Below are 17,616 nucleotides of genomic sequence, written 5' to 3' on the forward strand. Positions count from 1 at the left end.
AATGACTTTCTTAAGCTCAGGCTTCTGTGTGTGTGACTAGATGCCTGTTATGTAATGTGTTTGATCAAACAAGTACAGTATAGTAGTGTGAGTATGAATTAATGTCTGTGTCTTAAGAACCAGCCGTGCGGGGCATGCCGTGCGGGGCATGCCGTGCGTATCCTGCAGGCCCAAGTCACAAGGAGTGTGAGTGAGAGAAGCGGAAAGAGACAGGAGGAGATGTAGAGCTCAGGCCTCTAGGACGTTACCTGCGGACTAGGGAGACTCTCCTAAGTTGTGGGGAGAGTGGCGATACTGAGGCAGAGGAAGCAGGCTGCTGACAATCTACAAGAAACTGATAAATTAGACAGATATACAGAGTGGTGACGGTCAGGGTTAGTGGGACAGACAAAGATATGGGTGCACAAGACAGGAGGAAAGACTTGTAAGGGACAGAGAGACACACTGGCCTCATCATGTAATAACTCAACATGTCCAAGGAGAGGACGTCAGTCATGAAACCTTTTGCTCTTTCAGAGTATAACATTAGAGCATGATGGTGTAGTAATTATGCTTTTAGTAATCATGCTTGTAATCACTTTCATTTTACTGGAATATCACATTCTGTAAGTTAATATCTTACTGTAAACAGTTAATTCGAGTTAATACAATCTATGCACTCTTAAGTTTTTTATTATGATTTATTTGCCTAGAAAGTAAATGATTAATTCTTTCTACAGTCTGACTGACATACCACAGTAGTTAATATTGTGTGAGAGAAGTTGTTTATGTTTCTATGAGAGAGAGAGAGAGAAAGAGAAAGAGTCAGAGAGAGAGATAGAGGGAGAAAGAGAGCTCTCTGTTCCATTTTCCAAGGCCAATAAAGTACTTGTGTATCACTGAAAGACTGCTCGTTATTCAAAACCAGCCTCATCTGACCCAACTGACAAGGCATTCCTCTGTCCATCGTTCCAGGTGGATGGACAGCACTACTAAGGGGAAAAACACAGACACACATAGAACATTTACGCACAGTTTCAAATCCAGTACTGTAGTTTTCTGTGCTGCACCAAAAAGAGACATACAAACAAACAAAAACCGAATGGCGACTGTCACACTGAGCAATTAACTGCTGCTCATGTAAGCCTATGGGCTAAAAATGAAGCAGCATATACACAATTGTAACACATTAATGAATGAATGACCCTGCAGTCTTGGGTTCCTTATTTTATAGAGTCAAAGTGCAACCCATGTTATCCTATAGGGATTGGACCTGAATGTACATGGACATTCTTCACCTCAGATTGTGTCTATAAAAACATTTGACCATTGTAGTAGCCAAAAGCCAATAACCACAGAGAGGTCAGTGTAATTTAACTTGTTATCCAAGGTAGGGACATGAGGGCCAAACAGCATTTGACAGGAATGACTCATTGGGAATTGTTAAGACACTTCCATCTGCTGGCACTACATGGCATGTGCATAGGGTTGCTTTGAACTGCTTTTATTTTCAGGGTGTTCTTTTCAGGGTGTTATTTTCAGGGTGTTATTTTCAGGGTGTTATTTTCAGGATGCTTTATCAGTGTAGTAGGTCTGGGTAGGTGGTTAGAGTGTCACAGAGAGGAGATCACACTGGTTTCCATGCTGCTCTGAATGGTATATCTGCATATAAACCATATATACTTCCTATTGGATCTGACTGATCAAAGTCACATGCATGCCACAACAAAAAGCTATCAACATTGACAGAAAAAGCATCATAGATCGATCACTCAGTTTCTCTCTCTCTCACACACACACACACACACACACACACACACACACACACACACACACACACACACACACACACACACACACACACACACACACACACACACACACACACACACACACACACACTTGGTTTTCTATATTAATAATAGACTCTAAGGACACAATGAAGTCAAGCTATAGTATTCTGTACGTATTATAGTGTATAGAAGGGGCAATTGATTGTGGAACTGAATAGGGCTGTGAAATCAGGTAGAGCTTGTTTAGCCAGTCCATCTCTGTAGACTTGTGAAAGGGATTTCTGTCAAATGCTTTTTGCTCCAGATTTGATGACAATTCAAGATTCATGTTATTATCATGGCTTGAACATGTTAATCAACCATGGGGAATGCAAACTAGAATGATTCCTTAAAATCATAGACGCAGTAAAGGAGTCAATGTTGACCAGATTGGCCCACATTCAACAAATCTGATTTAACAAAGTGGATATTCGTCAAATCCGTCATGATTTATGTATTGTAACAGCCCACAATGTGGTTACTTAAGTCCAATTTGGATATATTTGGCTGTTTTTGCTGCATAACATGTAGAAGTTGTCCCTCTTCAGGTTTAGAAGAAGTGACTGCTAAATGCTAACTCCCGTTTGTATGAGCTCGTAGCATACATGTAGCTATCATACAGAAATCGTTGATGTCAGTCAACGCTGTTTTTAACTGTAACGCAGTTGATTGGTAACGATGACATGTGTTGGGGTTGACATCCATACAAGCATTATACTCCGATTTTTACCTCAACATAGTGTGAAATACAATGAGGAGACCCTGGATCTTTCCCCACGCGTTTTCCATGGCAATTCCATTGTTTTGGTCAAGTTCCATTGACCTCTTTACCGCATCTATTTTGATGACCTGAATTATAATATGATTTGCAGAGTCATCAAAATTGTTTCATTTATAGACTGTGTCAGAGAGGTACTGTAAGGCAGCCTACATAGTAAAGAAGCCTACCATAGAGGAATAGATACGGTGCCTTTCTCTGCTATACAAACAAAGATTCCAACAAGGTTTTATATTTTCTGTGCCAAACATTCATAGGGATAGATAGACCAGAGATAAGTGACTTTGATGGGGACGCGGGCCCGAGTTGCTTGCGGGTCTGCATTCCCTGGGATAGACTGAGGAATTCCAATAGATATTAGTGTATGTGTTTCAACTGTGTAAATCATCCACTGGGTGGCGCCCAATGAGACCCACAGAACAGAGTCACAGTGTAGCTCTGTGCAGTTTATGGATGGTTGGAAAAAGCAATGCGTATATTGACTACAAACAGACTTTGATTATACAAAGTGAAAAGTTAACATAGGCAATGACAACAACAGGCGAATTCAATTGCCTAACAATGAAAAATAGTGGACAATAATTAGGTTGTATGATATGAGGACTAGGCTACAGCACTTCACTTCTACACTAAAAGCTTACAGTTTATGTGCCAAGAGAGGAAATAAACAATTATGTTATACGGAATCAAATATCCCCAAAATGTAGAAGTATCCTTCACTCCATCTTAGCTCATTAAACATAACAAATCCCCAGAAAAGTTACTAAAACTCAACTTTATTTGTCATAGAAATGTCACATTTACTGGTATATTTCTAACATATATTTCATTTCTTCCCTAAATCCCTTCATTTACAGAAATGAGCACAAAACTATAAACAGACTTGAGTATTGTCTGCAGATGGAACAAGCTGTGTTGGGGTCCTTCTCATAGCCAATTCCTGAGAAGAATGTCACAGTACTGCATAGTCATAGGTCAAGCCAGACACTGGAAACAGGAAACCAGTCTGTCCTCCTCTCTGTGTCCCACCCACCCCCTTGGACTAGGGCTAGGGCATCTTGGAACTGTAGGCGTGAGGGACTGGGTTGCTGGGAGATGTGACCAGAGCAGAGGGGCGAGGCGCGTCTTTTTGGGTACGAGTTCTCACCGACCCCGGCGACAAGTGTTGCCAAGTCTTAGGAATGGGTGAGCGGTAAGGAGACACGGGGGCGGAGCTAGGAGAGTGCGGACTGGAGTCTCGACTGTTAACGAGTCGACAGCACTCTAAACTCAGCGACTCTGGGTCAATGATGAAGGTCTGAGTGCCCAGGGACCACTGGGGGTGACCCAGGGGAGGCAGAGAGGAGACCAGGGATGAGGTCTGGGAAGTGCCTCCGTCTGAGGCCGACCAGGGGTTGGAGGACTGGGGCAGCTCCAGGGAGGGAGGGCTACAGAGGGTCAGGGAGGTGTTGAAGGGGTGGGAGCTGGTGGAATAAGGGCTGTGTATCATGGTGGGGCTGGGGGGAGCTGTGAGGGCGGCTCTTCGACTTACTTTGTGTGGGCTGCTCTTGATCTTGGGCACCTTGGCGCCGCGGCCGCGGTCCCGGGTCTGCTCGTGGTCAAACTCCAGGTCCTCCAGACGCTGGGTCAGGGCCAGCTTCTGTTGGATGGCCATCCGGAGCAGGGAGTTCAGGGTCTTCTTCTCATCCTCCGCTGCAGCCAGCTGTCTCTGCATCTCATCCAGCTGAGTCACATACTCATCACACCTAGGAGAGAGAGAGAGAGAGAGAGAGAGAGAGAGAGAGAGAGAGAGAGAGAGAGAGAGAGAGAGAGAGAGAGAGAGAGAGAGAGAGACGACACTAAGTCAATAAACTAAGAAACACCCTTGTCTAAGCCGTGGAATGCACTCTCAAAACAGTGAGATTTACCAGAGGTTAAACTCATCGTCTTTGCACAGTCTTACACATCGGTGTTGTAACTGGCTGCATGAGATCCCAGAATGCCACTCACCTGGTGGCGAACATGGCCCTGAGAGAGGAGAAGGTGGCGGCGTCCTCCTTCAGAGCCTTCAGCTCGTTCCTCAGCTTCATCATGGTCTCTGTCACCATGCACTTCTCATTCTCATACTTGCTCTTTAGATTAGCCAGCGCCCCCTCTGCAGTCTGGAATAGAGAGTGGGGTCAGGGTTAATTGTGTAGTTACTTTCATGTTATCAGATTATAAACGGTGTATATTAGCCACTTTATATCGCCAACAAAAAATAGGGCAAACCTAATGCAATATGCAAAGGAACACTGATCAAACCTGTTGGATAATGCTGAGAACAGTGTGATGACTTTCCCAGGTACTCAGCCCTAGCCTAGTCCCAGATCTGTTTGTGCTGTCGCCAAACTCCTACGGTCATTGGCGAGACAGCACAAACAAATCTGGAACTAGGCTAGGTACTCTGTTCTCTGCTCTTCTCACCTGTTTGTTGGCTTTGAGCACCAGCCTGAGCGTGGCAATCTGCTCCCTCTTGGTGCTGAGGAGGGACTTGAGCTTGAGGATTTCCTCCATGCAGGCCTCCTTGTCCTTGTCGAACAAGGGGGCCAGCTCTCGGGCGGCTGCCCTCTGTCGAGACAGCTGGAGGGAGCGGTCCACGGCCCTCTGCAGGTGTTTGATCTGGTCCTTGATGATGGCGTTCAGGTTGTAGATGTTCATGGGCTCCTTACGCAGGTCTCCGCCTGCCTCGGGAGGGACGGAAGAGGAGGAGGGAGAGCCGTTGGAGCTGTTGATGACCGGGGAGCCAATGGGGGTGCGGGTGGGGTTCCCCTGACTGCCTGTTGCTGGGGACTCCCTCCCTGTTGTCCCGTTGTCCCCACTGGGGGGGTCTTTGGAGGGTGAGTCCATGGGGCTCCGGGGGGACTCTGAGAGCCCGGCGTTCACGGCGGCGAGGCGTCTAGCCAGGCGGGGGGAGAGTAGTGCCCGGGGGTCCTCGGAGCCCTTGAGGCTGCCGCTGCGGGTGTTGCGGCTCTGGCGGTAGTAGTCCAGCATGACGCGGTTGGGCGTCTCATTGTTGCAGAGACACACGTGGTGGTAGAGCTGGGCCAGCTCCTCGCTGAATGTCACCAGCTCGTCCTGCGCCGTGTTCAGCATGCCGTGGCTCTCCGTGGCCACGCCCGTCGCCGCCTGTAGTTCCGCCTCCAAACGCGCCACCTTATCACAGGCCTCGCGGCAGCTCTTCTCCAGCCGGTTGACCTGCTCGTCCAGAGCTTGGACCTTCCCATCGCTGCTGCTCCACTCCTCCCCCTGGCCCTCCACACAATGGTTAGATTTCTCCTTCAGAGCTTTTAGCTCCGCCTTTAGGTCGATCACCTCGGTTACCGCCACCTTGTACTTACACTCCAGAATCTCCATCCCGTGGATGTTCACCACGTAGTCGTGGCGACCGGGCGCGGGCAACCCGTCGTGCGTCTCGGACTCCTGGGCGTCGGCCATCTCCTTGTCACTGTGGAGGCGCTTCATAGCGTTGACTCGCTCGGTGAGGCGGTGGACACACTCGTGCTGCTCTGTCAGGGCGCCCTGCGTGTGCTGCAGCTGGGTCTGGGCCTCCTGCAGGTTCATGAGGAGGCTGGACTTCTCACGCTCCACCTAGAGGTCGGGAGGACATACTGCAGGGTGAGGACCACTCAGACCATACCAGCATTACCACAGACACAAAGTTCTGAGGTTCACTTAACAGTGTGCTTCACTAAGTTCAGGAACAGTACGGTCAATTAAAAACTCACAACACTGAATGATAGTGTATAAACGGTCAGGTCCATTATACTGAAAGAGAGTCGCGGAAATACTGATGTCATTGCACTTCCTAGGTACAGTACAAGGCTGTTGAGGCATATGGCAGTGAAGTACGATGTATCACAGCTTGCTTGTCACAGATTAAGCATAACCCCCCTGCATGAGATTCCAGTAATTGAACTCAAGTGCTGTTTAATGTCTTTTTGGTCAGAGGAGCGTGTCAGTCATCCAGTCCACCCTGTGCTGAGGCTTTGAAACCTTATTGATCCCCAATGGGAGGATGCCCAGGGAAACAAATGTCAATGGGTTCAGCAGTACAGTACCTACTAGCTAGTCCAATAAATAACCCTGTCTGACTATTGTGTGTGTGTGTGTAGGATGTACACTTTACAGACAGAGATAAAGAGAAATCACAACACAGGCAAAGCACAATCTGTAGGTCCATTCATAGCATTTATCCATTGATCTGTATGCAGTCATGGCATCAGATCTTTCATTTTTCACCCATAGACTGTAGACTGTAGACTAAAACACATGCATCTCAGTGGATATTGTAAGGAATAATTAACAAACCACTTTTATACCATACTTTTATGACAAATGTTTATATTGTATTTTACATGTCTGCTATCTGAGATAAATTGAGTAAATCTAATGTAATGCTTGATGGAAACAGATCTAAATTACAACACAGTGAGGATAACAAATTAAAACCGCCCTCTCCTGAAAGCAATTAAGAGCCTGGTGTTGTTTACTTCAGGGACTTAATGGAACCTTGATTAATCCAAGAGGGGACATCCATTTGAAGACAAATTCAAACTTCTAGTGATACATTTTGCATCCACAAATCATTCATTTCCCCATTGACCTCAGCAAGAGAAACAAGTGTGGACCTTGGCATAGATTCATAGTGTCTGGAACTCTATTAGAGGGATGAGACACCATTCATCCATGAGAAATTCCATCATTTGGTGTTTTGTTGGTGGTGGTGGAAAACGCTGTCTCAGGCGCCGCTCCAGAATCTCCCATAAGTGTTCAATTGGGTTGAGATCTGTTAACTGAGAGGCGCACGAGCACACGCACGCACGCACGCACACACACACACCTATTCTTCTTTGAGACCCCTCTTTCAAAGTCACTTAGATCTCTTGTTCTAGCCATGGTAGCCTAAATAATGGGCAACTGGGCATTTTTATACAAGACCCTAAGCATTATGGGATGTTAATTGCTTTATTAACCACACCTGTATGTAAGTACCTGCTTTCAATCTACGTTGTATCTCTCATTTACTCACGTGTTTCCTTTATTTTGGCAGTTACCTGTATGTACTGTATGTACAGCATGTGTGTGTTGTCCTGTGTATCCTCCCTGTGCATATGTGTGTTGTCCCTCTGTGTTCTCTCCTTTCCCTGTGAGGGATTCTCTAAGGAGCGTAGTAGTACTGCTCTGTCCCAGCAGCCCGTCTCTCTCCCTCCTCTGGATCCGCTGCCCTGCTCGGTCTGACACTAATCGCCCTGACAGGCCTCCCCACGGCAGACGCCGTACACTCCTCCACGCCACCGCTCTGCCGTTCTACTTTCCCCTGTCTGCCAACATCCCTACATGTCCCCAAAATCTGCCAAATGAGCCCCAATGGCCCTCTTGAGACGGAAGACTACAGAAAGACCAAAACAGCTCTGAAACTAGTCATTGGTAAATCATACGGAGCGTGGTCACAGACTTATGGTCTGCTAGATAATAAAAGATGGACGACATCTGACAGGCTTTTTTTGTTGTTGTCTTGTTCTCAAAATGTCACCACCTTGTGATTGGTTGGCTGCTGCCTGCAGTAGTGTGATGAAAGAGGCAGGTGGTTCGGTTGTCTAATCTGAATGCCGACACTCCCATTCCCTAATGAAATGTGCTGTGGACAGAGGGGGTCCATAACCATGCTCTAACGCATTAGGTGTGCAGGCCAAATCGCTGGTTTTGTCTCTCTAAGTAAACCACATTGATGTGCTCAGAGCAAATGAGGAAGGTGGTCGGATGGAAGGGATTAAAAGACTCCCTGGTAACAACAAAGACCTAGGTACAACCTCCCAAGGACATTCACGTAGTGTCACAACAATCACCCAGCCTGGTGCAAGATCTGCTTGGGCTGTCTGGCCAACTCCTATGGTCATTTTTACCTGACAACGACCATAAGAGGTGGCAAGACAGCACAAACAGATCTGGGACCAGGCTAACAATCACTCAGACAAAGTAGTGAGAAGAACCCACTATGATTCAGCTAGACTAGAGACCCACCTGAAGGAGCTGCTGTTTGAGTTTCTGTATCTCAGACAGGTTGAGCTCGCTGAAGAGGTCTGACACAGGACCGTGCAGCCCTTCCCCCTTCCTGGGCAGCCGGTAGTCGCCATTCACCTTAACCAGTCCCAGGTGGCCGTTACAGTCGCTATTGCTATCCTCCTTCCCATTGGTGCCATTGGGCATGGCTGTACCATTACTCCCGACCTCTTCTGTGGCAAACTTGAGCCCGTCGACCGTGGCGGTGAGAGCCAGGTGGGCTCCGGCCCCGTATACACTGTCGCTGAGGGTGATGTGGTGGGCCAGCTCCTTCCTCAGGCTGTTCTTCTGCTCCCTCTCGATCTTCAGGGCATCCAGGGCCTCCTCTAGCTGGGACTGAGAGATGTCCTTCAGACGCAGAGCATCCTCCAGCTGGCTGTTCAGCAGCACCGTCTCCTCCTCCAGAACCTTGATCTCATGCTTCAGACCCTCATACTCCACCTGGGGGAGACGGGGAGCAGGGGACAGACAGAGCACAGGAGGAAAAGGGACACACAGATAGAGAACACACAGACAGAAAGGACACAGATAGAGAACACACAGACAGAAAGGACACAGATAGAGAACACACAGACAGAAAGGACACAGATAGAGAACACACAGACAGAAAGGACACAGATAAAGAACACAGACAGAAAGGACACACATAGAGAACACACAGACAGAAAGGACACAGATAGAGAACACACAGATAGAAAGGACACAGATAGAGAACACACATATAGAGAACACAGACAGAAAGGACACAGATAGAGAACACACAGATAGAAAGGACACAGATAGAGAACACACAGATAGAAATGACACAGATAGAGAACACACAGACAGAAAGGACACAGATAGAGAACACACAGACAGAAAGGACACAGATAGAGAACACACAGACAGAAAGGACACAGATATAGAACACACAGACAGAAAGAACACAGATGGATGACACACAGACAGAACGGACACAGACAGATGACACACAGACAGAAAGGACACAGATGGATGACACACAGACAGACAGGACACAGATAGATGACACACAGACAGAAAGGACACAGATAGATGACACACAGACAGACAGGACACAGATAGATGACACACAGACAGGAATGACACAGATGGATGACAGGGATAATAAGTCATATACATTGTTAGTAGTTTTAAAGCCACAATCAGCAGATCAAACACTAACCAATCGTTATCCCCACCCCCGTTTCAGTAAAAAGCTGAGGGATATGTAGCCACTCTCAAATTCATAGCCAGAGCTATGGATGCAATGACTGACCATCCATGATATCAAATTCACTGTTTTAACCAGGTTTTGAGGCTATAAAGAGTTTGTTAACAAACATTGTAGTAAAACAAGTTTATATTCTGGGTTCTTATGGAGTGTGACAGTTGAACTGAGCTCATGAGGCATTTATAGGTTATATTCCTCAAGAATCAATGGATATATATATCATTAATTTATATGTCAAAATAGATGTAGCAACTGCTGATTGCCTCTTTAAGGTCAGACAATAAGGAACTTGGATGAGTTGATTCAACATTTGAGTAACATAATTTGCTATGACTGTGTATGAGTCATTTTTAAGATGTATTGATGACTGTGCAAGGTAAACAATAACGGTAATGGCTGAGAGACAGGCGTGGCTGTCTGTACTGTGTGTGCACTAAACCATAACAGTAATGACTGAGAGACAGGCGTGGCTGTCTGTACTGTGTGTGCACTAAACCATAACAGTAATGACTGAGAGACAGGCGTGGCTGTCTGTACTGTGTGTGCACTAAACCATAACAGTAATGACTGAGAGACAGGCGTGGCTGTCTGTACTGTGTGTGCACTAAACCATAACAGTAATGGTGTTGATGCTGACCTGGTTCTGTTTGAGTGTGGACACTAGTTTCTGCAGGGTGATGTTCTCCTCCTCCAGCTCGGTGTAGTCCTGTAGGAGACGGGCCTCTCTGAATTTACACTCCCTGATCTCCTCCCTCATCCGGCTCCGCTGCAACTCCAGCATCTCATTACTCTAGGAGTAGAGAGGAGCGAGAGAAGGAAAGTGAGGCAAAGTCAGGTCCTAATCTGCAAACAGTTCAACACATCAAGTACAGTGAGGGGAAAAAGTATTTGATCCCCTGCTGATTTTGTACGTTTGCCCACTGACAAAGAACTGATCAGTCTATAATTTTAATGGTAGGTTTATTTGAACAGTGAGAGACAGAATAACAACAAAAATATCCAGAAAAACGCATGTCAAAAATGTTATAAATTGATTTGCATTTTAATGAGGGAAATAAGTATTTGACCCCCTCTCAATTAGAAAGATTTCTGGCTCCCAGGTGTCTTTTATATATGTCTCCATACCTTCAGGCTCTGATCAGGCCCTACACCCAAACAAGGGCACTGCGTTCATCCACCACTGGCCTGCTGGCCCCCCTACCTCTGAGGAAGCACACTTCCCGCTCAGCCCAGTCAAAACTGTTCGCTGCTCTGGCACCCCAATGGTGGAACAAGCTCCCTCACGACGCCAGGACAGCGGAGTCAATCACCACCTTCCGGAGACACCTGAAACCCCACCTCTTTAAGGAATACCTAGGATAGGATAAAGTAATCCTTCTAACCCCCCCCCCCCCCCTTAAAAGATTTAGATGCACTATTGTAAAGTGGTTGTTCCACTGGATATCATAAGGTGAATGCACCATTTTGTAAGTCGCTCTGGATAAGAGCGTCTGCTAAATGACTTAAATGTAATGTAAATGTTTTATACAGGTAACAAGCTGAGATTAGGAGCACACTCTTAAAGGGAGTGCTCCTCATCTCAGCTTGTTACCTGTATAAAAGACACCTGTCCACAGAATCAATCAATCAATCAGATTCCAAACTCTCCACCATGGCCAAGACCAAAGTGCTCTCCAAGGATGTCAGGGACAAGATTGTAGACCTACACAAGGCTGGAATGGGCTACAAGACCATCGCCAAGCAGCTTGGTGAGAAGGTGACAACAGTTGGTGCGATTATTCGCAAATGGAAGAAACACAAAAGAACTCTCAATCTCCCTCGGCCTGGGGCTCCACGCAAGATCTCACCTCGTGGAGTTGCAATGATCATGAGAATGGTGAGGAATCAGCCCAGAACTACACAGGAGGATCTTGTCAATGATCTCAAGGCAGCTGGGACCATAGTCACCAAGAAAACAATTGGTAACACACTACGCCGTGAAGGACTGAAATCCTGCAGCGCCCGCAAGGTCCCCCTGCTCAAGAAAGCACATATACATGCCCGTCTGAAGTTTGCCAATGAACATCTGAATGATTCAGAGGACAACTGGATGAAAGTGTTGTGGTAAGATGAGACCAAAATGGAGCTCTTTGGCATCAACTCAACTCGCCGTGTTTGGAGGAGGAGGAATGCTGCCTATAACCCCAAGAACACCATCCCCACCGTCAAACATGGAGGTGGAAACATTATGCTTTGGGGGTGATTTTCTGCTAAGGGGACAGGACAACTTCACCGCATCAAAGGGACGATGGACGGGGCCATGTACCGTCAAATCTTGGGTGAGAACCTCCTTCCCTTAGCCAGGGCATTGACAATAGGTCGTGGATGGGTATTCCAGCATGACAATTACCCAAAACACACGGCCAAGGCAACAAAGGAGTGGCTCAAGAAGAAGCACATTAAGGTCCTGGAGTGGCCTAGCCAGTCTCCAGACCTTAATCCCATAGAAAATCTGTGGAGGGAGCTGAAGGTTCGAGTTGCCAAACGTCAGCCTCGAAACCTTAATGACTTGGAGAAGATCTGCAAAGAGGAGTGGGACAAAATCCCTCCTGAGATGTGTGCAAACCTGGTGGCCAACTACAAGAAACGTCTGACCTCTGTGATTGCCAACAAGGGTTTTGCCACCAAGTACTAAGTCATGTTTTGCAGAGGGGTCAAATACTTATTTCCCTCATTAAAATACAAATCATTTTATAACATTTTTGACATGCGTTTTACCATTAAAATTATAGACCGATCATTTCTTTGTCAGTGGGCAAACTTACAAAATCAGCAGGGGATCAAATACTTTTTCCCCTCACTGTACATACTGTAGAATCATTCACAAAACATGTTTAAATCACCTAGAATCGTTTGACTATGTGTAGATCCCCTGCTGGCCGGCAAACTACCGCATCTTTACTGGGCAGTTACAACATGACGTAATTACTGTATATTAACTACAGTATGAATGTCTATGTGTCGAAACATGAACTAAAACAGTCTGGCATGTGTCAGCACTACTTTGTCTCTGTGTTGGCACCATAGTATGTGAATCAGTGGCACTTTGCTGCATGTTCTGAAACTCCTGGATGCAGTAATATCAGATGCCTTTGTTCTACTAGATCTATAAGTCCAGTCCAGATACCTGGCCTCTTGTCTATCTTTAATGCACCAAATCTAAATAGGCCACGCACACGCACACAGTATCTCCTCTGTTGTGTTGATGATAATCAGACTGAGACTCTGTCAAACAAATTGCCCCCCCTTGAGTAAAAAGCAAAGATTCAGCACTCTCCTTGGCGGCAAGATCGTTTTTTGGGGGGGGCCAATCGCAGAGAACAGAGGCAGCAGCCATAGAGATCTGAACATGCTGTGGTGGATCAGATGATATATTAGGTGGGAGAAATTCTAGTAGTGACCCGAAAATGTCATAAATCTGGGGAATCGGTTACAAGTCGGGAAGATGAGCCTCAGCAGCGAAAGCTCCGCGTTTTCATATGGATGTCAACGCCAAGATTCACACAAAAAGAAGAAAAGAACACCACATAGATATCAGAGAACTTTATCTCCTCTTGTTATTCCTTCCAGAAGACAAACCACCCACCCACCTCGAGACACACTATACTCAACGCGATGCAGCACTTCCCCCTGTTGCTACCTCGAGGCAACTTACGAAGAAGACAATAGAATGGCAAAAATACATTTGGGAAAAACAGCTAATAAACTAACTCTGTGACATTACTGTTCATTGTATATGACCCCTGAGGGTTGCTAACGGTCAGTGTTCTCTCACTACATATTCGTCACAAAGCAGGGCATAAGGACTAAGTCCAGGGGGAGTACTGGCGAATGATCTACCAGTGAGGGTCTATAGAGGCTGGGGTCTATCAGAGGCTACTCCACACCACCACAGAATCAGGTCAAGGCCAGTGTACCGTCAAACACCGGCACAACACAGCCACAATGGTAAAGGACAACACCGTAGCCCATTCTACATCAGGGCCAGGATTCAGTTCAACAATGCAGGTTAACAACTAGCGACAGGCCAGACAGAGCTTATTCCGTTTACGAACCGTATAATACACAGAGCCTACTATTAACCTAGTCTTTATCCTTTAGCCTCCAAGCCTAGAAAAACAATTTCTTCACTGCCTTCCATTGGTTTTCCTAGATGCAAATACTGCTGATACAGAAGCTGTTTGGAATCTACATGAAAGCAGCTGATTAGACGCAGTTAGAGACAAATGAAGCCCCTTGTGTAGCTGCAGCATCTGTGTCCCGCATAAAAAAAAAAGGGACAGGCTTCTAATTGATATGCGCCGCACAGGCAAATGATGTCTAGACAGCAAGGCAACAGGCTAACCAACAGATCATCAAAGAGCCAAGGGCTGCCCTGGTCAGAGGAGGCAGAGACAGTGGATTTGCTTGATTAAACTAGGCACAGTAAAAACGGGAGGCTGAGGGGCCAGTCGTTTTAAAGAGCAACAGCCAGAATATCCTTTCATTCATTAGGAGGCTTTTCATAGGGCAGTACCAATGGTTTCTGGCCCAATTACATGTCTAGCCTATGTAATCTTTCAATATGTTTTAGACTTTGTTAATTGGCTATGTTATTTATAATCTTACACATCCGAGACAGATTATACTGAGCTTTCACAAAGATTTGAATCACAATAACTGGACTGACATTTCTGGAAAGCTTGGCATGATAAGCGGTCCCTGCCAACAGCGTGTGGAGCAGCTAATCTAACTAGTGAATGAACTGCTGCGGCTCCCAGGCTGGGAGGGTACAGTCTGCCCTGCGCTGTGTCTGCCCTGCGCTGTGTCTGCCCTGCGCTGTGTCTGCCCTGCGCTGTGTCTGCCCTGCGCTGTGTCTGCCCTGCGCTGTGTGATGGGAGAGCAGCCCGGCTCACTCGGGGACGCACATGTGCCGAGCTCAGGGCATTTCTCTTATTCCCTAGCTTAGCACAGGATTTGCCCTCCACAATAGGGTCGTGGCCGCAGCAGCGTCTGACCCCGGCCCAAACCCCTCTGCGACTGCTGACACGCACATAACCCCCCCTCCCTCCCACCCTCCCTCCCACCCCCCCCTCCCTCCCTCGCACACATACACCAACACACACAGGCATGCACCACGCACACACATAAGCATGTACGCTTACGCACACGCACACACACACACACACACACACACACACACACACACACACACACACACACACACACACACACACACACACACACACACACACACACACACACAAACACACAAACACTCTGCATGACCCCTATCCACTCTTCAGAGTGGCCCTGTGACCGCTACTGTATCTAACACAGAATTTGACACAAACAGCCCCACCAATAAAACAGATCAGTAGGGAAGAAATGAAGACAAGCAAGATGCACCTCATGTTAATCTACAAATCTAAATGTGGGACATTACAGCACCGGCTACAGGCTACATTGTGTATAGAAGATCATACTGCGGATTCACAGTAGCCCACAGTGTAAAAGTGAAACCACGCTCCAGCTCAAACTGTATTACAGCCTGACACTAGTCTGAGGTGTGAGTAAGTGACATCGGCGGTCAAAGGTCGCTACTTCGCTGTGCTCCTGCAGGACGGCGTTGAGCCTCTCGCTCTCGTTGGACGCGTTGGACGCCACCGAGCGGCTCAGCTTCAGCTCTGTCTGCATCTCCAGCAGCCGGCCCATGTAGTAGGCCTCCTTAGACGCTGACTCCTGCAGCAGTGACTCCTCGTTGCTCTCGCCGTCCTCCGCGACTTTACGCTGGTTGGAGTAGGCCTGGCCAAACGCCTGGGGAGACATAGAGGGAATAGATTAGAATAAAGAATAGATACAGTACTTGATTAGAACGTAAATTGGTCTTGGAGAGGCAGAGGGTTAGCCGCGGTTAAGTGCCTTGCTCAAGGGCACAATGGTAGTGGTAGTAATGATCTGAAACCAGCAGCACTCAAGTAGCCAGTTCAGTCCACACTTTTAATGGCAAAAAATCTTATACACTTTGGATATGGTTATGGAGAAGACTATGTCCCACCAGGGCCATTCTTATCACCTACAAGCTACAGGGTTGTCCCTCTTGGCATCAAGGGTATTGTGCGATGATATTTCAGCCCCTGTCTCAGATCAATAGACACAGTGTCCCCATTCTCCTGACACAGGTTTTCACACAGCGCTCCGAGCTGACTTGTCATGACAAAGGAATCCTGGCTTTATGCTTGATTGAGGTGATCACAGCAGTGATCAACAACAGCAGAAACCACTCAGCCAATGACCCCTGGATACCGGCCATGTTGGAAAGGTGGATCCTGTTCACACCTGTAAAGGCTACCTCTACAGCACCAGGGTTGCATTCATTAGGAACCAAACTGAAGGAAACAGACTGAAATAGAGAGGGATTACCTAGCCTTGTCCAATAAGAAATGCTCATTTTTATTTACGTTGCAAAGCGTTTCTGCACCTGTGCCCTAATGTATAGGCTACAATCTACAAGTAATATAGAAAATAATAAAGAAAACACTTCAGTAAATGAGGGATACAAAGTGTATTGAAAGCAGGTGCTTCCAAACAGGTGTGGTTCCTGAGCTATTAAGCAATTAACATCCCATCATGCTTAGGGTCATGTATAAAAATGCTGGGCAGGCCATTATTTTGGCTATGCCCCCATAGGATGCCCCCATCCACAGGGCACGAGAGGTCACTGAATGGTTTGATGAGCATGAAAACAATGTAAACCATATGCCATGGCTGTCTCAGTCATCAGATCTCAACCCAATTGAACACTTATGGGAGATTCTGGAGCGGCGCCTGAGACAGCGTTTTCCACCACCACCAACAAAACACCAAATTACGGAATCTTCTTGTGGATGAACGGTCTTGCATCTCTCCAATAGAGTTCCAGACACTTCTAGAATCTATGCCAAGGTGCATTGAAGCAGTTCTGGCTCGTGGTGGTCCAACGCCCTATTAAGACACTTTATGTTGGTGTTTCCTTTATTCTAAGCAGTTACCTATAGGTCCCATGAGATGAGAATGAACACTTTCTACTTATTTACATTATGGCTTATCTTCCCACAGAATCTATGTAATGCAAGGTCAAGTGTAGAAGATTAGAGTATGAAATGAGATTAGATGAGATTGTACTTTTTGTCTACTTGCACAGAAATGTTGCTTTGCAGGCTCCTACAGGCACAGGCACGCGCACACGCACGTGCACAGCTTCTGCGACACTCAATGGCTCACTGTATAGCACGCACCACCATATCCCCCAGCAGGTCTTAGCCAGAACATGTCTATGATGAGAGTTAGCACCTGAAGAGGCCTCAATGAAGGGCTTACTCTGAGACAAGACACCGTCTTTTAAGTACATTCTATAGGAGGTGCAGAGGAACTTTTAAATTGTGGTAAGACCGATATATGTCATGGTTCTTGGAAAGACTTAGTTATACATTCATTTATCATTTTTATGTATTCAGGGGATCATATTAATATGACTAAAAGAGGCCTGAGTATATCATGAAAAGCAAAAAAGAAATAACACAGGAAACGTGTATTGTAGTAGGCTATGCCCTGTGTGTGTGTGTGTTCAATTCATTTGAAGACAATTATAACATCACACTAAAGAAGCAAGTTAGAACATTTGAATGTGATAATATCACAATTGAATACAGGAACTT

General features: G+C 46.5%; 1 protein-coding gene across 3 annotated transcripts in view; it reads right to left on the reverse strand.

The window, feature by feature from the left end:
- The window catches only part of bicd1a (BICD cargo adaptor 1a), a 115,420-nt gene that overhangs the window by 1,206 nt on the left and 96,598 nt on the right, over positions 1–17,616 (reverse strand). The window contains exons 2-8 of one of the 3 annotated variants that reach the window (XM_014147939.3): positions 15,524–15,736; positions 10,539–10,691; positions 8,632–9,111; positions 5,035–6,198; positions 4,579–4,730; positions 4,121–4,334; positions 249–334 (exon numbers count right to left, since the gene is read on the reverse strand). In XM_014147939.3, coding sequence (XP_014003414.1) covers positions 249–334; positions 4,121–4,334; positions 4,579–4,730; positions 5,035–6,198; positions 8,632–9,111; positions 10,539–10,691; positions 15,524–15,736 — 2,462 coding nt within the window. Of the gene's footprint in view, positions 1–248; positions 335–3,345; positions 4,335–4,578; positions 4,731–5,034; positions 6,199–8,631; positions 9,112–10,538; positions 10,692–15,523; positions 15,737–17,616 lie in introns of those variants that run through there. The other 2 variants (XM_014147940.3, XM_014147937.3) reach the window with 2 other exon arrangements.

This window comes from Salmo salar, chromosome 16, assembly GCF_965601325.2.
Source record: "Salmo salar chromosome 16, fSalSal1, whole genome shotgun sequence".
NCBI classification, from domain to species: Eukaryota; Metazoa; Chordata; class Actinopteri; order Salmoniformes; family Salmonidae; genus Salmo; species Salmo salar.